This window comes from Pelodiscus sinensis, chromosome 2, assembly GCF_052426305.1.
Source record: "Pelodiscus sinensis isolate ZL-2025 chromosome 2, ASM5242630v1, whole genome shotgun sequence".
NCBI classification, from domain to species: domain Eukaryota; kingdom Metazoa; phylum Chordata; order Testudines; family Trionychidae; genus Pelodiscus; species Pelodiscus sinensis.
The window spans coordinates 214,570,864-214,594,732 of NC_143053.1; the positions used below are offsets into that span (position 1 = coordinate 214,570,864).

General features: G+C 40.3%; 1 protein-coding gene across 1 annotated transcript in view; it reads right to left on the reverse strand.

Annotated features, from left to right (window-relative positions):
- Positions 1–2,112: 2,112 nt before the first annotated feature.
- Positions 2,113–23,869, reverse strand: part of COL1A2 (collagen type I alpha 2 chain) — a 49,432-nt gene continuing 27,675 nt past the window's right edge. Inside the window, exons 29-50 of the mRNA XM_006114489.5 lie at positions 23,771–23,869; positions 22,655–22,762; positions 20,491–20,544; positions 19,126–19,179; positions 18,404–18,457; positions 18,240–18,293; positions 18,029–18,136; positions 16,208–16,261; positions 16,060–16,113; positions 14,540–14,701; positions 12,052–12,159; positions 10,856–10,963; positions 8,176–8,229; positions 7,955–8,062; positions 7,722–7,775; positions 7,244–7,351; positions 6,526–6,579; positions 6,272–6,379; positions 5,070–5,316; positions 4,272–4,462; positions 3,267–3,509; positions 2,113–2,526 (exon numbers count right to left, since the gene is read on the reverse strand). Of these exons, the coding sequence (XP_006114551.2) occupies positions 2,380–2,526; positions 3,267–3,509; positions 4,272–4,462; positions 5,070–5,316; positions 6,272–6,379; positions 6,526–6,579; positions 7,244–7,351; positions 7,722–7,775; positions 7,955–8,062; positions 8,176–8,229; positions 10,856–10,963; positions 12,052–12,159; positions 14,540–14,701; positions 16,060–16,113; positions 16,208–16,261; positions 18,029–18,136; positions 18,240–18,293; positions 18,404–18,457; positions 19,126–19,179; positions 20,491–20,544; positions 22,655–22,762; positions 23,771–23,869 (2,331 nt within the window). The 3' untranslated portion in view covers positions 2,113–2,379. The remainder of the gene's footprint in view (positions 2,527–3,266; positions 3,510–4,271; positions 4,463–5,069; positions 5,317–6,271; positions 6,380–6,525; positions 6,580–7,243; positions 7,352–7,721; positions 7,776–7,954; positions 8,063–8,175; positions 8,230–10,855; positions 10,964–12,051; positions 12,160–14,539; positions 14,702–16,059; positions 16,114–16,207; positions 16,262–18,028; positions 18,137–18,239; positions 18,294–18,403; positions 18,458–19,125; positions 19,180–20,490; positions 20,545–22,654; positions 22,763–23,770) is intronic.

The following is a 23,869-nucleotide window of genomic DNA, read 5'->3' on the forward strand; positions in this document are numbered from 1 at the left end:
CGCCCTCCACCCTCTGGCTCTAGTTTGAGCTCTCTTTAGACTTGACATTGTTTGGAGTGGCATCTCACTTCGCTGATGGTCCTTCTACTCTGATTATACAGAGTTTTGTTTTGTAAACCTTCTGCAAATCTTCATAAGATATCTATTAGCAAAGCCCGTCGTACCACTTGCTTTGTCTTCTCTGGCTGTCTTTATGTGCTCCGTACTGCTGTCTCTAGAACTCCATCCTAATTTCAGACACCCAGAAATGCTAATCCAGTCAGAATTTCAGTCCAGCTATGTCACAAAAGTACCACATACCTATTACCTACATAATAATAATAATAATTTAAAGAGCTCTCAGATGGGACCTTTCTCTGGATCTCCCTGCAGGTTTGTTCTGTCTGCTTAAGATAGTAAATTCTTTGGTTAGGGACTGTAGCATCTCCCATGCTTTGTATAGTGCTGAGGGTTCTGTTAGTGCTTATCAAAACACCCTTCTAGTAATCAAGGACACTTTTTTAATAGTTTCCTGGTTAGATTTCTACATATGTATTCAAGGACATAGCTGCTACTATTAGCAGATTCAACAGCTTGTCCCCAGCCAGGACACACTGGCCCTCTGGAATCAGGGTAATTGGGTCTCTGTCTTTTTCCCTGATCAGTGCTTAGCAAGAGTCCTATCTTGATGCTGCTATTGGATGTAGAGGGTGGGCAAGAGGCTAGGCTCCCTCCCTGCTTTTGTACACCCATTCTACATCAGGTGGCAGTTGGCCACAATCTCTGTAATATTTTAACAAAAAGAAATAATCCAGCATTTCTGTTGTCAACAGTGTAACAGTATGCAACTTTGTGCGGCTGAATTGTCTGTAGATTTTACAAAGCAGAGATACTGAACTAAAAAACTGAGTAGACAAACTATTTCCATATGGTCTTGGAATACAGAAAACAAATATTTCATTGCAATAAACAAGAAGACAAATGAAACTATGCAAGAATATTGCATGCTTAGTTCAGAAAGGGAAAGGCAACTTCCTCACTGATTAGTTTAAATGCCAGAAAGAGCAGAAAAAAGTGTGTGTGTGTGTGTGTGTGCGCAGAGAGATTAAAGAGAAGTGAATTTAAAATGACAATTCACAGTTGAATGGGGATGTTATCAGGTACGAATGATCCCACAGTTAGGTATTTGCTATCTGGAATAAAGAAAATATAGTATTTTTTTAGATTTAATGTTTGATTTGATTGTATATTTCCATTCTTGTATAACTAATTTAATCCAAGATTTAGCAAAGGACCTGGGCTATATCAAGTTTATAGAAAAAGATGAGTACTAATTGGTGCTTAATGCATTACATTGTATTATTGCTACACTATTAACTGTACTCAGGCAGGCTTTCAATGACTGTTTCTATGTATTTAGCAAACAAGTAAGTCAGAGCAACCAAATATGGGACTCGATATAGCCAGATATTTTAGCAGAAGTGTTGTATCTTGCTCTTTTTTTATTTTTATTATTTGCTTATAGAAGTCAGGTTGTTAATAATGCATGCACTGGGTACATATATATATACTGATGCATTTAAGCAAGGAACTTTACTCATTCAATATTTTCTTTTGGAACACTGGACATGCTTTATTTCAATTTTTTCACAATTTATTTAAACATCTCACATATACAAAATAGGTACATTTTTTTGAGAAATGATGTCTTTTTACCCATCGTGGAGGATGAAAATGAAGTTTAAAAGCATGAGCACCTGAATTTGGAGGAAGAGGACGAAGATGGGGAATGGAGGAGAAATGATCCACGTGCTTAATCTGGGGGTAAGATGGGACATTCTGACTAAAGCTTTGAGACAGATTTCAAAGAAACAATACAACTTAATACAGAAAAGTGGTATTTCAAATGCTGCTAGCACCATCAAAGTTCAAGTATTGGAAAGATCTTCAATCATACTGAAATTAGCACCTTTTGGATTATGAATGGAACTAAAAGCACCTCAGGTCATATGCAGAAGTACCTACTCTGGATGTGGATCACACTTGGCTTTAAGTGTATGAGGTAGTTTAAACCTTTGGAAGTTGTGGTTTTAAACTTCCTCTGTGGAAGATATTCAAAGGCCACAAGTGGTGCAAACTTTCATGATTTTTTATTTTGTTTTTTTACAAAGGCTGACATTTCCCAAAACAAGGTGTTAAAATCTTGAAAGACTTCTGAGTCCTTTTGGGGCTGTATTAAATTGCATTGCACAACGCTCCAATCAATCCTTCTCCTTCTCTTTTGCCCAGAGTTTAAGCAAGTAGATGTACAGAAGAAATGGAAGGAGTCAGCTTTCAGTATAAAAAAAGAAATGGCAAAGAGAGATTTTTTTTTTTGGTTTTAAGTTAGTTTGAGTTCATTTATTTGAAACAGACTGGGCCAATGTCCACACCGAATTCTTGGTCAACGCCACCAATGTCCAAAGGTGCAATGTCAAGGATGGGCAAGCGAGATGGCTTATTCGTTCTGTATTCAATTATTGTTTTGCCCCATTCATTGGTCTTTCTCTGTAAGATAATAATAGTGATAGTGAGAAGAGTGCTATTGTGCTATTTATGGTACCCACATTTCAAACTGTTGTAACTAATTTTACTAGCACAGATCTTCTATTAGATGCCTAACTATTCAGAACTTTCTCATAAGAAACATATTCATTTTAATCTTTTTTACTTAAAATAACAGCTATCTGACCAGCAAGAGTAGCAGATTTTGTGTTGTGTCTTTAATACAATAATATATGCACTAGGGATGAAATCCTCAGACAGAGTACACTACCACAGTCATAGGGGTGAAGAACAGGATTCTCAGCTCTTGCCTGAAGCAGAGAGTATGGAGTTGTTGTCAAGCAGCTAGGCAGGCTATGGAGGAATAGCAGACATAGGATTTTGGACTACTGGATCTGCTGCCTGTTGGACTTTTGCCACTTCACCAGTTTGCACTTCATTTTCTCTGTTCTGGCTTAGTCAGATGCATGCAGCTTTTTCTGGTATTTAGAGATGCAAAATGCCTAGAATGTGCTTTCTACCTTCTGCCTAACCCTGTACAGTGAAAGAGTGATATTTCTCTGCTTTGGCCTGCACACACATGTTGAGATGCAGTAGGATTCAGCACTAGTTGCTATCTATATTTGACACAATATGAACATTAATGACTAATGTTCTGCAGAGGAAACTGGTAATTTAGCTCCATATTAATATCCCACTCTGCCACTACATTAAACAGTAAACGGTGCAGTAGTAGTACTTACAGAGCAGCCATCCTCAAGAACACTGAAAGTGAACCTGCTGTTGCCCTCTGCTCGTAGTTCAACATCATTGGATCCCTGCAGTATAACAGCCTTCTTAAGGTTGCCAGTTTCCTCATCCATGTATGCGATGCTGTTCTTGCAGTGGTAGGTGATGTTCTGGGAGGCATGGTTGGCCAGCAGACGCATGAAGGCAAGTTGGGTGGCCATGTCCTTGGAGGTCACACCTTCCTCATTGTATTCAAACTAAAAACAGGAGGCAAGAGCGCGAAATCAGATATCTGTTAGTCTAGAACAGGATATCCTCACAGTATGGGGAAGTCTGAAGTGAACAGGGGAAGCTACAGGAAAATCAAATAATGGAATACAGGGGATCATTAGCATGGCTACTTTGAGATTTCACAAGACCAAACAATTCTGTTGGAAAAATAACCTAATTAGATCTATGTAACTGGACAGATTGAATGATTTATAGTTGGGGCTTATGTATCTGCTCTGGTGTGCATGTCTCCTCTTTTGATTATGGCAAAGCAAAGAGTTATGGTGTCCAATATAAGTGAGAACAACACGTTAAAGGTAAATGGACAGTAAATTATGAAGTTTTCAAAAAAGGAAGAAAAGACCTGCATGGATTTTTGATATGTATTCCTATTCAGAGCCTGTATTCCCCATTCTGACTTACAACATTCCTGATATGCCAATCCCAGGCTTCCCCTGAGTAGTAACTAGTGAACTTGTTAAGTTGTGATAAACTGTGTTGTGATTGTGTGATGTTCCTAAAGGGAAGCTAGGACAATTACAACAAACCCATTTTGCACTTGTGACCAAAACCAAAATTTGAATTCTGCTCTCTAAAAATGAAAGGCCAGTGTATTGCCTCCTCTCCCCCTATTAAGAGAGAGTTCTTATTAGTATTTATTAATCTTGAAAAGGGTCACTGTGCAGGCACCTCTTTAGACAGCACTATAGAGACAAACTAACTGAAGTTTGCACTGTTTGGCTACTTACCTGTGTGCCACCATTGATAGTTTCACCAAACCACACGTGCTTCTTGTCTCTGGGGTGCCTGCTGACATACCAGTTCTTAGTGGGGATGCTTTCTGGAGTAGCGTGGATGCAAGTCTCACTGGTGGAGAAGTCACAATACACTCTGATGGCATCCATGATACATCCTTGGTTGGGATCAATCCAGTAGAAACCTGTCATTGAAAAACCCAAACTGGTGAGTAACAATGCAATCAGCCTCATCCTGGCACTCAGTTACTATGGTAATGACCATGGCAGAAGTCCCCAAAGAGACAGTATTTACAACATATATTGGATAGAGTATCATGGTGATAGCTTGCAACCCACAAGTTATTTGAATTTAAACACTGCTAATAGGTAACAGTGCATTATTTTCAAAAGCTGAGCATATATAATTATCATATTGATTTTGTGTTGGGGATTGCAGCACAGTGAAAATGAAGAGAAACTCTTCAGGATAAGCTTGTATAATTGTACTGTTAGTAGAGGTATGAGCTGTTGCTTCATTGGTGATTTATTAATTAATATCTACTTCCTATCCAGAGGTCAGCCCAAAGGCCAGCACAAGCACTATACACCACTTCAATACCAGTAACTGGGCTTGAGAAAGACTTGAAGGGGTGTATATGCCTTGTGGTGGCCCACACCGTAGGGGTAAATGTCTCTTTAAAGAATAAAACTGCTGCTACCAGGCAATAGCCAATCAGGACATGGAAAGAAAGATGTTAAGCTGAATACAGCCAGTGAAACAGAAAAGGCACCTATCTAGCATTAACATACCACTTGTCCATTCTGGATGGCTGAGTCTTAAGTCACGGCAGGTGCGGGCTGGGTTCTTCCGGGAGCCTTCTGGAGTCAGGAGGGTCTCAATTTGGTTGTTCAGTGATTTCAGAGTGGCATCAACTTCGTAGTCCTTAGGTCTGAGAGATGGTTGATCAGCCCGGTAGTATTCAGCATCATAGCCAATTTCGTATCCACCACCATTGGGACCAGGGGGGCCAGGGTGACCAGGTGGACCAGGTGGACCCTAGAGAGTTTCAAAGTCAGAAGAACAGAGCATTCCATTACATAAAAGTCTGGGAACTGCACTGATGTGCATGCTATACCCAATTACTTACTTGTGTGAATAGCCCTATCCTAAGGCATAGGATCCTCAGCTCCAGTTTCAAATAGCTGTTAGCAAACTGCTTTGTGAGGGATACTGCATAGTAAATGGGTAACAGATGCAAGATTTAGGGCCATTGCATCTTCTGTGTGTATGTACTACTGGCTAAAAGCAGTAAGCACTCATCAACTTGAATAAGGAGTCTGTAATTAGCTGTAAAGTACATATTCTCATTTAAAGAGAGAATTTAAATGAAAAACAGATTGTTTTCTCATCTTAGCTCTATATTTAATTTACATGACTATTTAATTTGAATGGTTGAATGACACACCAGAAATATGAGGACTGTCATATAGTCGGACCATGAAGTAATAATAAATAACTAATAATTATTATATATAATATAATATAAATCATAATTATAATTAATTAGTATTATTTATTAATATATTCACAGCAATTTTAATCTGAGGCTTTCAAAGTGCTTTCCAAATTAAGACCAATATAGTTATCTTTATTTTACAACTGGGGAAACAGTGGCATGAAAGATTAAGTGATGAACCCAAGTTTAAAAAACATGTCAATGACAGAACCACACTAAAATTCAGCACTCCAGAATCCTATTTCTGTGTTTTTGTCCCTAGTACCCCATAGGCAGTTGCACTGTTTTGACTTTAATGCTATCCTGTAACAAATGTTAATTGTTAGGGAAGTATGTTAGAATGTGAAATAAAAATGTTTGCTCCTGTTAAAGAAAAATGAAACTTAGAAATTTCATTTCCTCTTCTTAACCCTTCCCTCCAAACTGCTTGGGCTATTAAGTGATGCTTTCATCCCGTGCCCTTAATTTATCAAAAAAAAAAAAAGTCAAACTTACAGAAGGACCTTGGCTGCCCTGAGAACCACGCACACCAGCAGGTCCAATAGGACCAGGAAGTCCATTGCGACCATCTTTACCATGGGGACCAGAAGGACCAGCAGGACCCTACAACAGAACAATAACTTCTTAATGGAGGTAAATAATCCAAGAGAAATGGGAATATATTTTAAAAAAATCACAGGCATTGGAGAGGGCTATTTGCCCTGTCTATATTCCAAATTAATAGAGAGTATTCACTTAAAATCCCATACCCTTGGACCAGCAGGGCCAGTGGAACCAGAAGGACCTTGTTCTCCGTGGTGGCCCTATTGGAAAAAAGAAAAAAACCCACCAGGATTAAAAATACTTATACAGAATTATATTAATATAATACTAGTTATCTACGCCACAAAGCTTCTGAAAATTGGAGCTGGTGTTTAACCCTGTCTCCTTAGTGAAGTACTGTACAATCAGAGTTAAAATAGTTCTTGGGGGCATGGAGTGGGAAAGGCACCATAAAGTCAACTGGAATCTAAGGAAGATGTATTAGGACAATAACATTCCTCTATATACATAAACATGGAATGTTGCATTTTTAAAGCAAATGTAATCTATATGATGATTTTCCCTTTGTCTGTTCTACTGTATTATAATATAACAGAAATGAGTAAACACTGAATTATAGCAATGAAAATGCTTTTCCATATAATGTTGTCCAAATTTCAATACCAATCTCTAAAATTGTGTCTATGTTCAGATGTGCATTATGACATTCATAGAAATAGTTTTAGTAAACTTTTAAGAATTTGACATTCTATCTGGATGGCAACAATCACTAACCTATCTAGTCCTGTATCATCACCTTTGAAAGGTTTGTGGGGCAGAGTCATTCTACAGACTTGCACATATTAATTTTTACATGTTGTGGTAATTTATTTATTTCCTTTGTGCTCTGCATTCTAAATGATTATACTGTATATGTTTACTCACAGCAATACCGGGCAGACCCTGCAGTCCATTGTGTCCCTTAAAACCAGGCATGCCTCTAGGTCCTTTATCACCTGGCACACCCTTCTCACCACGTGGACCTTGTGGGCCCTGGAGAAGAAAAACGCATCAAATGAAGAAAAACAGAAATACAAAATTGAATATTTTAAAACATTTTCTAGACAACAAGAAAATGAATCACGAGTAGCCTACAGTATGTCATATTCTCCTCTTGAAACGTGCACATAGACTCTGTTAATACATGTGGAATCCACTCAAGGGGAGAGTGTGTCAGTCCCATAGGAGGGAGAGCTAGAGGTAGATTTTAACAATTCTAGATATGTAAATATTTTAAAATCCATAACATGCCTCTCAGTGCTCTCTGTGTGGTCTAAGATTGGGTCCTTAATTAGCAAGGAAGCATACATTTTCATTTCTTACTTAAACTTTTCCCCAGGGAGTTATAAAAAAATATACGTACAGCAAGACCTCTTGCACCAGCAGGACCAACGGAACCAGTAACACCAACAGGACCCTGAAACATACATACAGAGTATGTATAAGCTATTACACATTGTATTAATGGAAATGCCCAGTGCCCTGTGCATCTATTTGTTGCCAGGACAAATGAGCAGTAAGTGTCCCATGGTTAATAGCTATGTTATGTATTAGCAAGAGTTTGAAGTAACATGAGAATTTAAAGTTTTATCTTACGGTTTCACCACGATTTCCAGGCTTGCCAGAAGGACCAACTGAACCCTGAGGACCAGGAGCACCAGCAGCACCAGCGGGACCAGTGCTACCAGGATAACCGCGCTCACCCTAACAACAAGGGAAGAAGAGAGGAAGAAGCAGACAATGTATTAATACTAGCTTCCTATAAGGATGGACACATTTCTGTCACAAGTATGAAACAAAGGAAAGAAAAAGCTTACCTTGAAACCAGGAGCGCCATCACGACCTGGAGGGCCATCATGACCGGGATTGCCCTGTTAAAACAGCATAAGAAACCAGTTGCTCTAATATCAACAGAGAGCTGTGCATTCATTTGCAGGCCCTTGTGAATTTCAAACTAATCAGGCATTTTAAAAAAAGACCGCACAAACCTTGACAAACAACCCTACAAGGAAACCTCACATATAATATTTGCTAACTATTTTCTGTCTCAATACTGACAAATTTTACAATTTTACCTGTCGTATAAAGGTCATTCTCAAATACTTAAAATTTGCTCAAGTCATAGGAAAGATGGGATGGATTTCAAATATTTCAGAAGGCAGGGGCCAGATTCAGTAGCAGAAGAAAATTGTTTATCACCACCATCCTTTAAAATTATCTTTTAAATGATAATTTAATATTATCAGTAATAATAACAGTAATGTTCACTTAATAGATACTCTAGCAAAGGGCACACTGCTTATTTGAAAAAAGTTCCAGTGGTGCAGCGTAGGTAGGCAGTGGTGGGAGAAAAATTAATATTATGCATTACACTGGATACAATAAATAGATTCATGGCCCAATTATTCTATTTGTGGAACACCATCGGTACCAACTTGTATTAGCAAGTATAAATTTCTTTCTCTGTGATCTTTTGGTTGATTTCAGCTGCTTTCCTGATGTTATGGATGCTTAACCAGTGACTCTCCTCTTAATATGAATATCACAGGGCACAGACGTTATTTATGTTTACAGAAATTAATGAAATAAAGTGAATGATTTCTTAATTAATTGTGTTCCTGTGAGCATCCAATAACCCAAGGCATTGCTTAAACTTATCCATTACATTTCACCAGTGTGTACCAATTGAAGGTTTTATTCTACAATTATAGGGGTTCAAATAACTTATTTATACTTTATTTTTACTCCTCCATAGGTAGGGCTTTACCAAATTCATGGTCCATTTTGGTTAATGTCATGGTCATAGGATTTAAAAAATGATAAATTTCATGATTTCAAATATTTAAATCTGAAAGTTCAGTGTTATAATTGTAGGTCCTAGCCCAAAAAGGAGTTGTGTGAGGGTCAGCAGATTATTTTAAGGTAGGGGGAGTTGCAGCACTGCTACCATTAGTTCTATGATGCTGTTGGCAGCAACGCTGTCTTCAGAGCTGGGCAGCTGGAGAGCACCGGCTGTTGGCTGGGAGATCAGCTCTGAAGGCAGAGCTACCACCAGCAGTAGCACAGCAATAAGGGTGACATGGGTATGGTATTGCCACCTTTACTTCTGCACTGCTGCTGGGTAGGTGCAGCATTCAGAGCCGGGCACCTGGCGAATCTAGTAACCACTGCTCTCCGGTTGCCCAACTCTGAAGGTAGTGCAGAAGTAAGGGTGGCAATACCGTGACCCTCCCAAGAGAACCTTGTGATCCCCCATTTGGGTAAACACCCCCAATTTAAGAAACGCTGATCTCCCCCATAAAATCTGTGTAGCATAGGGTAAAAGCACACAAAAGGCCAAATTTCACAGAAGGACGCCAGGTTTCACAGTCCATGAAGCATTTTGCATTGCTGTGAACTTGGTAGGGTCCTACACATAGAGCAAAGTTGTGCATGGCTGCTGTATGGCTGGGCAAGATGCCTTGCTCACAGCATCATTGGACAAAGGGTTTCCTTCCCAGGGAAGAGGACAGAGGGGGTGGAACCACTGCCCTTCCTTCCAGCCTGCAGAGCGGGGCCAGAACATTGGGGGAGCAGTTAGCTCTAGCCTAATGGCTAGAACAGATGCCTCCCCTGCACACCCCGTAGTATTGTGCAAGAAGAAGCTGCCACAGTTTGCTCCTTAATGTTTTTAGACTGCACATGTCTTTTTAGATTTTGAGATCCAAACCTGTTATGGGCTCTTTCCCCATCAATTCAAGCACATTGGGAGACATCATGCAGTTAACTCCTATTGTTTTCATTATTATTTTTAATGTGGTAGTGCTGAAAACATCCACATGTGGTATGATTATGAACAGCTTACATTCTGAAATCTTGAATTATGTGCTTAATTTAAGGCCTTTCAAACTGGCTTTCAATTTAAAAGTAAGCCTTTGTTTTTAGGATTCTGAGTATTGCATTTTCCAATAAATGGTGTTTTTACATTTCACTACAAGAGATACAAATGTAGCAGAGGTGAATTCAATCTAAATGATATTTGGGTCTGAGTACTTAAAAAATTATCCAGCCTCCCAGATAAATTCTTCCTTCTATCCCAGTCCTCTATCCGCAGAACAGATTATACTTCTCAACTTTTCTAATGGACTCTTATTTCCTCCCACTTGTGACTACTTCATTTGACTTATATTGTCATAGTACTCAGAAGTGCCAGTCAGGATCAAGGCCCTACTCTGACACAATCTCTGCCTGGAAGAGCTTGCAGCATAGGAAATGAAGGAAGGTGGCTGCTGTCCCATTTTGATTAGGACTCATCTAGGACCCTTCTGGTGTGGGGCCTGGATTCCCAAGGATCTTCTTTAATCTGCCCCTAAAACTCTACAATGTAATCTTGTTAGCAGAATTTTCCCCAGCAATGTCCTGTTTTCCCACATATGTTTTCCATTATTCTGAACTACCCTCCTCCTCCCCTCCCCCCCCCCGCAAAACCCCCCACAAACAATACAAAATGTAGCTTACATCACGGCCAGCTTCACCAGCGGGACCATTCTGACCAGGAGCACCAGCAGAACCAGAGGGACCACGTGAACCAGCAGGACCAAACATACCTACTGGGCCTGGCTCACCCTAGTAAGGGAACAAGAATAGTACACTGCACTGTATTGCATTTCACATACCAACTTCAGAGCAACTAAATATTTATTTCTACTGCATCCATATAAAACTATCTCTTTAAAAGCAGAATTAGGAAGAACTAGTATGCCCATCTGACTAAAAAAAAACCAAAACAAAACCCAAAACAGTCTTTACTTCATGCTTTGGGCCTTCTCCTTTCCCCAGCCACTGTGGGAAACAAAAACTTTATAGTGAAAAATTAATATTACAAATATTGGGACAGGTTTTCACAAGGAGAAGCACTGAGGTTAGGTATAAATTAGTTCCTGATTTCCAAACCACAATATTGTGTGTGTGTGTGTCTCTGTGTGTGTGTCTAACATGCAAGAGAGACACAACTTTGCAGCTGGATTTCTGAATGTGGACCTAGACTGTTGCCACTTGGAAAATCTTGGCATGTGCTTGAAAAACTCTCTCTCCCCAAAACAGAAACTGGTCCGATAAAAGATATTACCTCACCCACCTTGTCTCTCTAAGATCTTGACGAAGGCAGATGTGTGACATGAGCATCTGTGTGTCATCTAAAGAACATTTTAATTCATAAGTGTGCAACTGACTTGGTTTAGCTCATGGGATACAAAGTAGAAGAGAACCTCATTAATAGACATTAAAGATGGAGAAATCAATTTCCAATTACTGTGCAATGCAATTAATGGGAAAATAAACACTCAGATGAAAAAGAATGGAGGATAATGTATATTAAATGTAAGAAGGAATTTTTGGGGGGATACAAATTAAGGGAAGGGATTTACAAATTAGCATAGTAGTCAGAATTAGTGAGGTTCTACTATACTTTAAATCCTAAATCTCAAAATCAATCTTGCTATTTCTTTGAAGCAAGCACTAAACATAGTGAGCCACTTTTTAATCTCATACCAATTTTACATTGTTGTGACTCCATTGATATCAATGTAATTATTCTTGGTCTGCAACTGGGTAACTAATCAGAATCTGGTGCTATATGTCCTGGATTAAAGCAAATGTCAATTTTATCCCTGAAGTTGTCTGATAAAAAAATATAACTGATGTCACAGACTCACTGTTGCTCCAGAAATGCCTGGAAGACCACGTTCTCCCCGAGAGCCAGGCAGACCAAGGATACCAACAGGACCAAGAATACCCTGAGGTCCTGGGGTACCAGGAGGACCCTGAGGAAGGAGGAAGATCACATTAAATGTTATAGTCCTTGTCTACGAAAAAAGGTGCTTTGCATTATCATTGCAAATCTGAATGGATTTTTACCAACATTAATTTTTTGCAATTTGATATGATCCCATATTTGTACCAAAATGCTTTTGGAGGAATCACACCACATAGCTCTCAGCAATAGTTTCTAAACAAGAGAAGTTGGATAGCCTGTATTGTGCATTAACTTTCAAAATTAAGGTCTCTAGTATATACAACTGTTCAAAACTTTTCCAACAAAATATTGGTCAATGAAAAGTTCTGCTGGTAAAAAATTAATTTTTCTCTATGTTTCTGCTGAGCCCTTGTAATATCTCATGTATTTGCAAAGACATGATTTTTTTCAGTACAGTGAAAGTATACATCTATTTTATGAGACACTATAGTATAAAAACTGATCTTCTAATCTTTGAAAAGGTTTAAAGATACCAATGTGAACGTATACTCTGCTGTTGAGAGTCCTTTGCTGTACTCTTTTACGTTGCTGAAACTGTGAAGTGGTGAACTAGTCTGATCCAACAATAGCCACCTAGGGCCTCTGTTCATTTATGCCTATGCAATGTAAGTTTAAAATGTTATTAAATCAGGTGCAAATGATAATGCTAGGTGTAATGTAGTGGGGAATCAGGCCTATGAATGACATTTATTCAATATTTTTAATTAGATGTTCTTTGTCAGAAATGTTCTACAAATATTTAATCTGAATAAATAAGGGGGACATTTTAAAGTGTGATGCATAAAGATTAGCTACCCCATTTTCATTAGCTTTATTTTCAGACATATGCACAAACCATTTGCTATAAATTAAATAGATCATGGGGGGGGAAACCCTGTAGCTTGTGCTCTAGAACTGCAAAATATCATTTTGGCCTTTGCAATACTAGTAATCTGAGAGTGAAAATGGAAGAGTGCTGATCAATTTTGTTGTTGCAGGGCTGCTTCAAGGCTACCATTTTGGTAGGGTACGGGGGACGGCAGCCATGTGCTCTGGGACACAGTTTGCTTTTCATCCCATTCCGCAGACTATCAGGGAGTGAGGGGAAGATGCTTGCATTCCGTGCATGCCTCTCACACCTAGCTGGTGAAGGGAGCTCACCAGCTAGGTATGAGAGGCATGCACAAAATGCAAGTACTGTCCCAAAACGGCGCCGTTGAGTTGCTGACAGACTTCACTGGGCTCTGGGCAAGGTGGGCAATTGGTGTGTCCAGACCTCTGGAAGGGGCAGGGCCTTGGCTGGAAGGGACAGGGCTGGGATTAGCATCCTCAGCCAGTTCCTCAGTGCTGTCTGATGTGTACCACCCCAGGATCCATTGGCGATTTAAAGGGCCTGGAGCTCCAGCTGCTGCTACGATAGTGGTAGATCCCAGGGCCCTTTTAAATTGCTGGGCCCCAGGTCAGTTGCCCCTTTAGCCTCTCACTCTGTTGGTGACCCTGTGTTGTTTTTATACTATTTTAAACCTATAGTTTAGATTACTTAGACCTCTTCCACTTATTAGGGATTCTGATGCATAAGTGACCTGAAATTGTCAAACAATCACAATGCCTTCCTTAGTATCATCTTTGGTCTTTTATTTTGTGGAAAAGCAATATGCTTGCCCCACAGCTTAATGGCAGAAGACCAAATTCTGCCATTTTTACTCAGAGGGCACGTCTAAACTACATGCCTCCGTCGATGGAGGCATGTAGATTAGTTTATTCGAAAAAGGGAAATGAAGCTGCGGCTTAAATAATCGCGGCTTCAGTTAAATTTAAATGGCTGCCCCGCTCTGCTGACAAACAGCTGATCAGCTGTTTGTCAGCAGATCGGGGCAGTCTGGATGTGCCGCGGTCACAAGGAAGCCTTTGTTGATCGGCGCAGGCAGAGCGGGGCAGCCATTTAAATTTAAATGAAGCCGCGATCATTTAAATCATGGCTTCATTTCCCTATGCCGATCTGTCTAATCTACATGCCTCCGTCGACGGAGGCATGTAGTCTAGACACACCCATACTGACTAGTACATTCCTCTGCAAATATTGCCACTGGCCTCAGAAGGCTGTTCTCAGACTAATATGCTACTCAGCAGGAGTAAATATAGCAGAAGCTGACTCAGAGAGCTTACAATGCACTTTGCCTTCCACAGCTTCTATTCAACTAGGCACTTAAGCATGCACTTCCTTTAAAGTGTGTGCTTAAATCTCATTGACTTCTGTGGGATTTAGGGACATAGTCAAACAGAAACATGCACTTTGACAGGTAGAGGCTACAAGAGAAAACTGCTAAAGCACAGTACCTATGCTGGAATGTGTAATATATACATTACAAACAGCATTTAGCAATGAGAAGAGATGTTATGTCACTTACGGCAGTACCAGGCTCTCCAGATGGACCTTTCTCACCTGAGAAACCAGGTGGGCCAACAATACCTTGTTCACCAGGACGACCAACTGGACCAGTGTCACCACGTGGGCCTCTAGGACCATCTTTGCCAGATGGGCCAGGAGGACCAGGAGGACCGGTGATACCCTAGGATTAAATACAAACATTAGTTCATGATCTTGCCGAGACAGAGATTATTCATCATATCTCAATGAAACCAAACTCAGTGGAACAAAAAAGGCACTCAGCAATAGTTTATTAGTGATTTAGGCCCAGATCCTCAAAGACACTTAAAGGGATCTCACTTTTATTAGAAAAGGAAGAAGTTCTTCCTTTTCCCTCCCTTGCTTGCCATGCATGTCTGAAATCAGTGGAACAGAACCCAGCAGCAGCATGAATAAGAGTGGTACAATTTGGCCTAGAATAAACTACAGTCTTGGTTCTGAGCTTAGTGTCTGTGATTATAAATTGGATTACAATAATGTTAATAACGGGGTATTTTTGTCTTCTAGTCTGGCTGGACACCTTTGAGCTGCACTTAACTCTGTCCTATCCAGCATAATTAAATACAGGAATGCCAGACAAGGAGGGGAGAGGTCTTGGAAGCACCTTCATGATGAGACTGCCAACCTCTGTATGTGACATTTGATGACATACTGAATCCTAAAAAAAAGCTTTGGATGAGGAAAAAATAAGGGTCCAAATTTTCAAAAGGAAATAATGATTTTGGGTCCCTTCATTTTTTGGTGCTCAACTGAGGGCACTTCAAGAGGGCAGAATTTCAGTTTTGAAAATGTGGGCCAAAAGTGATTTTCTGCCACATTTTCCCAAGCTGAGGCCTTCCTTACCCTAGGAACACTCCCACTGAAGTTAATGGAACTGCTCCCTTAATGGAACTAATAGATTCATGGAGTTAGGTCAATCCATGGCTATTAGCCAGGATGGGTAGAAATGGTGCCCCTAGCCTCTATTTCTCTGGAAATGGGTGAAAGGGGAGGGATCACGTGAGGATTACCTGTTTTGTTCCTTCCCTCTGGGGTTTTTGGCATTGGCCACTGTCAGCAGACAGGATACTGGGCTGGATGGACTATTTGTCTGACCCAGTATGGCCATTCTTATGTTCTCCCAGAGTAATTTGCTACTCTGTGTGAATACAAGCGGCAGAAACTAGCGCAAAAGGCACAATTTACAAAGATGTTTGGGCACGTAGAAATGTAGACAGATTCCTAGTGGGATTTTCAAAAGGGCCTAGACACCTAACTCCCAATGAGGGAGTTTTTGAAATTCCCACTAGGCATCCATTTGCAACGATGTGAACCTAAGCATATTTAAACACCTGGTGCTAAGCAATTAAGGGCCTGTCTCTGATATCAGATACATCTGTACAATTCAGGAGAAACTCTTCTGACGTCAAGGATTTATATTAATGGGACTGAGATTAGGATTAGCCCCAAAGTGGTTCAATCTGTCTGTCATCTGATAAAGTATTTTCAGCAATTACTTACAGCAGGGCCGGGAGGACCAGTTCTGCCAGCAGCTCCAGGGAAACCAGTGGCACCCTAGAAATAAAGCTCAAGGTCAAGGTGAGAGTTCACAAAGAACAACAATTCAATGTCAAGGAAAAATGGCAGTGTCAGAAACTTAAAGACTTACTGGAGGACCACCGTCACCGCGAGAACCAGCGGGGCCTGCAGCACCAATGGGACCCTACAAGTGAGGAGAAGAAAGGGAAAATGATGAACCAGACCAAAATACCTTCAAAGTTCCAGATAAAGAATAAGGTCCCAATCCTGCTCTGACTGAAGTTAAGGGGAGTTTTGTCATCTACTTTAATGGAAGCAGGATTGTCCTGCCACCTCCAGTACCAGAGTACATATCCTCACACTGGGGAAAAATCCTGTGTTCCTGGCCTAGCTTTCACTCATACCTTAGGCAGGTAAGTTTATGGAAGTCAACATAGCAAGGACTGGGTTCAAAATGAGTAACAGCTTCAGGATTTAAATGAAAGATTTTTTAATGTAGACTGTCTTCTGAATGTTACATGCACAGCCACCAGCTCCAAAACCAAAGAAAAAGGCAGCGGCTTAGTTGGCAAAGGGCATGAAGAATGCACTTATATATGTATTTTATGGATATTACAATAGCTCTGTACAGAATGAGTAAGACCAAGGCAGGATACTGCTCTAAACAGAGGGGTAAAGCTTTAAATATTCCGATAAAGAAATTTTCTCTCATAAAGTTTCAAAATGGGGATAGTAAAAAAACTAGGTCCTGATTTTCAGCATCTTTTCGACATTTGAGATTATGTCACTTGGACATAAAGACAGTTCCATCAAAAGCACGTACAGGGAGGTAGCCTGAAAGTCCAACCCCTAAAGGACATATTTTGTCTATGATGTGATTTGTAAGGGATCCTCAACTCTAGATCTTACCCACAGACATCTCCTTCCTTAATCCAATAAAGCCTTAATGTATTGACCTTCAGGGCCTGTTGCAAAAATTATTTATTTTATTAACTTCTATTGGAAGGAATCAGTCGAGTGGGCATGATCAAGTGAGGTGTCTGTGGTAGGGTTTTCAGTTCTTATATTAGGAGGAATTTAATACTGATCCTGGCTAAATCTGAATTTGTTCTATGTACGTTAAAAAATTAAACTGTACACTTCAGCCCAAAGTCTTGGATAGGTGCATTTTTTAAATGGAAAATAAATAGATTGTATGAATTATCACAGCTTTTGTTATGGGAAATTAATACAAATCTGCATCATGACTATTAAAAGTTATCATCTGAAGGCACAAGAAACTTGACTTCAGGTGTATTGATGATCTCAAGTTTTCTAAGAAACCTGGACTTCTTTGCGGTTTTGCTTTTAACTCAATTTTTCAGTGTTTTGGAGCAACATCAGAGTCATTGGAGGGAAGTTCATTTGAGTTTCAGATTCAGGATCTGAGCCCAAATAAACTGATTACAAAGTTCTCACAAAATCTTGCAAACTACAACCACCACTTTCCTCCATGTTTAACACTTTAGTTTTGAAATGATCAATCTCAGAGAGAAGCCAACAATACAAAACAGTTCAAATTTCAAAGCCTCATTGCCAGCTGTGCAGGATGCATAGTTTAATCCAACCTTTCTTTCTCAACCTTTTTTTTTATGAAATAGCCCTTTAAAAAAAATTATAAGTACCCCCAGTATCTGCAGTTTTCAGACACGCAATTTTTTTTCTACCATTGCAACACAGTTGTTTAAACAACTTAATGGCAGCCTGGCGGGTGATGAAATTTTTGGGTGTAAAAAGTACAAAAATAATAAAGCGCTGTATAACTTAAAACAAAAATTCGGTTTTCTCCAAATTTCAGTTGTGTTGATGTACCCCCCAGACTTCTCTCGAGTACTCTTAAGGGTACTCATACCGCTGCTTGAGAAACACTGGTTTAATCAGTGTATTTTAATAGTAAATTCAATTTACTTACTGCTGGGCCACTGGAACCAGCTGGGCCAATAGCACCCTGTGGACCAACTTCACCCTTAGGTCCTTTCTGACCCCGTTCGCCTTTAGCACCAGCTTGGCCAGCGGCACCCTAAAAATACAGTGAGGAAAAAAAAAGTTCAAAATGTATTTTAAAGGAAAATAACAAGAAAATGTTGCAGCGTTTGACAGTGAAACATACACTTGGTACTTACAGGAGGTCCAGCGAATCCAGCAGAGCCAGCAGGACCAGCTTCACCACGTTCACCCTAGAGGGAGATAAGAAATACTCAGGACTAAAGCTGTCACAACCCTAGAGTAGCTATTTTCTGAATGTAGCATTTTTGCACCTGGAAATGTTTTCTATGTTGCTACTTACAGGAGTTCCACGAGCACCGGCAGGGCCAGCAGGGCCAGCAGGACCAGCTTCACCCTAAAATATACCATAGATTACTTTCATCATGATGTAATCACTCTGAGTGCAATCAGAGCCAAGATGTATTCTAGGTAAAATGTTCTTCCCTTGGATCAATGGGGGAATTACATCCACATCTTCCTTAGGCATGCATGTGGGAAGAGACTGCCACTACATATGATCAGAAATACTCTAGTTTTCACCTACTTAATGCTATTGAGTTGCATTTTTTTTATGATTCCTGAAATGGTCCTCAAGGATTAAATGCAGGGGTATTTCAAAACAATGATTAGCTGATTGATATGTGTTCCTCCATCACCTCTGCCTGCTCCCCTCCCCTCCAGAATGCTAAGAGTGCAATCAGAACTAAGCTCTATGTGAGAGGCAGGTCCCAACCTAGAATCCTCTCCAATGCGGTCCCACGATATTCCCACAACTCTCCTGCCAGCCTGACCCAGACGCTTGGGACTAAGCAGTGCAGTGGCAATCCCTTTCATTGGCTAGGGAGACTTTATAGCTTCTGGTAACTCTCCCCAGAATATGAAAAATTTAGAAGGCCTATTTACAGTGTTAACTAGGATGGGATGTCTTTTTATTCAAATAGAGACTGGTTACCTTTTCCCCTACAGTCTTTAAATATTCATGCAAAAGTGACACTGGTAACAAAAAAGCAAAAAGAGACATACCCGGTCACCAGGGCCACCAGCAGGGCCAGGGGATCCAATAGCACCAGGAATACCCTAAAGAGTAAGACAAAAACAGGGCATGATTTCTGGTTGCGGATGTTCATGAGAAGCCATTCTCTCTGCTCCACTCCCCTTCTTTTCTGTGCTTCCTTCTGGAGAGGGCAATGTGAGCGTGTTGTTTTATTAGCTATGAACTTGTGCAAAATTTGGGAGAATCAAATGATTCATTACTCTCTTCCTCCCAACATACAAGTTCCCGAGCAGGCTGAATATCCCATGGCCTCTTTGAGCATTTACATTAAAAGGAGCACCTTCTTTAAAAACCTACTGTGCTTTTGCAGTACAAAGATCATCAGTTAGACAAATAAAAAAGGGCTCATTGTTACCTCCCTGTTTCTGCCATTGATCTGCACTCGTATCTCTAATTGACTTCCATTGGCGCTCATGCACAGAACAATTACAGGTCCGAGTTCTTAATGTGCTTATGTCTATTGTTTAACCCTTTTCCACCTTACCTAGGCTGTGTCTAAATTTCGGAGAATGGTCTAGACATCAATGGGCAGAACCCTACTGATTTTGCTGAAAATCAGAAAAGCAGAAAGGGGAAATGAGAGGCACAAAAAGCCCCTGGCATCTGGTTAACAGAACTATCCACCTCAGTCAGGACCATTCATCAAAAAAAGCAACAAAACACCAAGTGATGGCAGTCATCAACACCTTCCAACTCCATCTCAGCCTTGTCCATCTTTCCAATACAGTGTAAACACCCTGAATGCCTTACCACAGGTCAGAAAAAAATTATAATGGCAGCGATAATGGGGGAAGGCCTGAATGTGGGGCACTCAGAACTCCTGGCATAGGGATAGACTGAAGGGCTCTGGTATGGAGGAAGATACACAGAGCCCATTCTTGGAGGAAAGGAGTGCTAGAGTTTCAGGGAGTCCAGAAATAGAGGGATGGGAGGGTGATACACAAGAGGTTTGTGGAGGGTGAACAAGGAGGGATGAAAGGAGTCTCTGTGGTATGCAATGAGCTTAGCCTATGGAAGTAATGAAGTGAGAGATTCTCAAGTTCATTAATGCAAATCTGGGATTGTGGATTAATCCCTCTCGGTATCAATTTAGCTATTCAGTTGAGTTACTATTTTACTTTGCTAGTGTGTTTTAAAGCTTTACTTTAAAAACTGGAGAGCTGAAGTCTAGCCATTATATTGCTGTTGACTGTTCAAAAGACCTGAACAGATTTTGGATCCTGTGAAAAGCTTGAATGTGTTTCTGTGAATCTTATTCATTCTCCTTCTACAGAGGCATTTCTGAAGTATTTGAAGCTAAATTAAGTGATAATAGAATGACTTGGTGTACTCACACGTGAACCATCTCTTCCTGTTGCTCCAGGTTCACCTCTGGCACCTGGTAAACCCTGAAAACAGGAAAGAAAAAACCCACCATGTTACATTGCTAATGAAGGCCAGAGTTGAGACAACAAGAGATATAAATTATCAGTTCTATTGGTATCGTCACAATGCTCATTCAAGTCTTATTCATACATGGAGACATAATTCCTTCCTTCTTTTTGTGCAGTTATTCTATGTGTATCCTTAGTGCAAAAGGAAATCTTCATTTTGGGCACATTCTCCTTTTAACATGCCGACCAAAACCTGACTCTCCTGTATGAGCAAATGCTCCTTATTAGCAAATGCTTTACTCAATGTGCCATTGCTTGTGCTAAGCGTGAATTGTGAAGTGGCAGAGGAAGGGGAATGATGCAGGTCCACTGCCAAACCCATAAAAGTTAAAAGAATTGCAAGCTCAGTTCCCTTCTTCCGAACACGGAAATCCTGCTCATACCCACAGAACTCCCTCCCAGCGTGTTTGAATATGGTTAAAGATTCAATTACAAATTACAATCTGTGAAAAAGCTGAGTGGCTTGATACTGTTCTCCATCTGGCTTTTACCAATTGGAGATATGAATCTGGCCACTGAGGCTATGTCTGCACATCAGTGTTATTTTGGAATAACGTCAGTCCGCAACTAAACTGACGTTATTCTGAAATAGCACAGTCCGCATCTACACTATAAGCAGTTATTTCGACATAGTGTCAAAATAATGTCGAGCTGGAGGACTTTTTACTCCAACTTCTGTAACCCTCATTTTACAAAGAGTAAGGTAAGTTGGAGGAACAGTGGCTCTTTCTCGGACTTCCCTCTGTGTAGATAGTGCCAAAAGCTGAAATAAGCTATTTTGACTTGAGCTACATAATTGACGTCGCTGAAGTTGTGTAGCTTATTTTGGCTTTAGCCCTGCTGTGTAGACATGCCTTGAGTATAAATCGAGCCCTCCCCCTTTTCCTTTGGCCCATAAAAGCAATATATACAAATTCTATTGGGCATTATACTTTATGCTTAAAGCTGAAAGAATAATTGTTGACGATAATGGGAGCACATAAATGGTTAGACAGTGAATTAGGGTCACAAGAAGGATCCGCCATCACTATAGCCTCAAAGAATCAGAATACAACTTAACTCTAATTGTTGTTGACAATGTAATTGCTTGGCATTGATCCACATGGCAGCCACATGGGTATCTTATAAAGAGTGTCAGGCAATTCCAGGCCTAATCACTTTTGGTTGCATCTTTAACTGAATGCCTTTTGATTCCTTTACTCAAAACAAAGGGAGCAATAATGCCAACCTCAGGCTTAGAGTCATCCATTAGATTTCATACTCTCACCCCGATAAAGTTTTTAGTTGCTGAGATATTTCACTGATTCCCCTTGGACACCTGCATTAGTAAAACTCCAATTAAGACACTTCACATTTGGAGTATCCGACAAAAGGATACTAGTTTTTGCAGTTCATCGCTTTGTTTTATACACAGTAGTAAATATGAATGGAGGAGAGTTGCTCCGGCAAACTGAAGGACATTCCTAATTCCAAAATTAAAATCAGGGTTTTCTTAATCCATTTCCCCAGAATAAAATTGTGACTGGATCAGCCAGATGAAGGAAAATACTGTGCCATAAACACGAAATTGCCAACGTGTATTCAATCTATATTTGCTAAGTACATGTCATAGATATTACAGGTCCTGTAACTAGTGCACAGACCTCAACTAATGGTAGCAAAAGCAGGTGGAGCCCTTTTTACATAGCTCCATTCTTACTGCAATCAGTACTCACTGAAGACAAGTTTAATAGACCTTTCGGTAAACTCATGGGCCCCAGTCCTGAAAAATGATGACGTACCACTACTCCTGCTGATTTCCAAGAGTTGTCAAGGGTGCTGGCATCAGAGGGGAGATGTTCAGCACCTCACAGGATCATGTATTTGTTGAGCAAATAGCCAATTTACTTATGTGCTAGTGGGGGGTCTCTGTGCAATGCAGTTTCATGTAACATTATCAGCTTTGGGGAAAGTTATATTTAGGTGACCTTATGTTCAATTGATTAAAACCACAAACAACTCTATTCCATCAATCTGTGCACATGTGTTTCAGTTGCAATGAAACTGGTCGAAACTGGTGACTTACCTTTTCACCTTTGCCTCCTGGGCCACCAGCAATACCTCTCTCGCCTGGGATTCCACCAGAACCAGAGGGACCTGGACCACCAGGAGCACCAGCAACGCCAGGTTCACCCTAGCAGTAACAAGGGAACATGTAAGAAATTATTTGTTCTGCAAAAGTCTTAGCAAAATTATCTTAGCATTGAAGTCCCAATTTTTTTTAATCTTTGAAAGGACTGACTGAATCAACCGTTCTTATCTTCAAATAGTCTGCCTTGAATTTTAGAAGATTTGTTTATATTTATCCCTGTAGTAAATGGATGTAACTTCATTGCTTTCAGCAGAGTTCTCTGAAGGCAGTGGAGTAGTGCTTGTTCACTCCATGGCTGAATTTGGCCTCAGGTGAACAGCCTGATCTTCCAAAACAGCATTAATCTTCCATTTTCTCCAGGAACTTCACCCTGTACCACCCCAATTTTCTACTAGAGAAAAGGCCCAAATCAGAACCATTTCGTAGACTCTTTGGCATCTGGAGGCGTTGACAGAATGGAGCTTGGATTCCCAACTCAACTTTATTGATGAGATATTGCAAAGATAACGTAATGCCTGGCTTTCCTTGTTTTTCTGTAACTTTACTTGTGATCCTCACATATTAAAAGATGCTCTCACTTCTAGTTTTTGTGATTTGATCTGTGGGTCACGTGACACTTAAGTACCAGATTCAACCAGGTTTCAACCAGGCTTCTGTTTTTGTGGGGGACAATTTGTGTTGGCTCATTATTGGGTGCACACTTTCCCATAGATGTCTGTAAATTAAGGTATAGAAATATAAGCGCTAATGTTTGCAATTATGAAAGTTTGGCACAAAGAGTCAGGCAGAGTATTAATCCAATTCAAATGAGGCAAATGGAACACTTAGCTAAGATAAATTGTATCAGCGATTCCTAGCTGGAATCCCACTCCCATCCTCTGTAAAAGGAAAATTTTCAGTGCATAACAAACTAGGCTTCAATGGAGCTTTGCCATTTGGCACCATCAGAGGATATGGCCCATTTTCTAAGGGATATATGTAGGTAGTTGTAATCAGCATCAAGTACAGTTCTCAAGGTTTCAGCAGTCATGACAGTAGCAGCTTGCTCACCTTGTTACCGTCAGTGCCTGGTGGGCCAGTTGGACCACGGCTTCCAATGGAACCTACAGGACCGACTGCACCACTTTCACCTGGAGGGCCACGTTCACC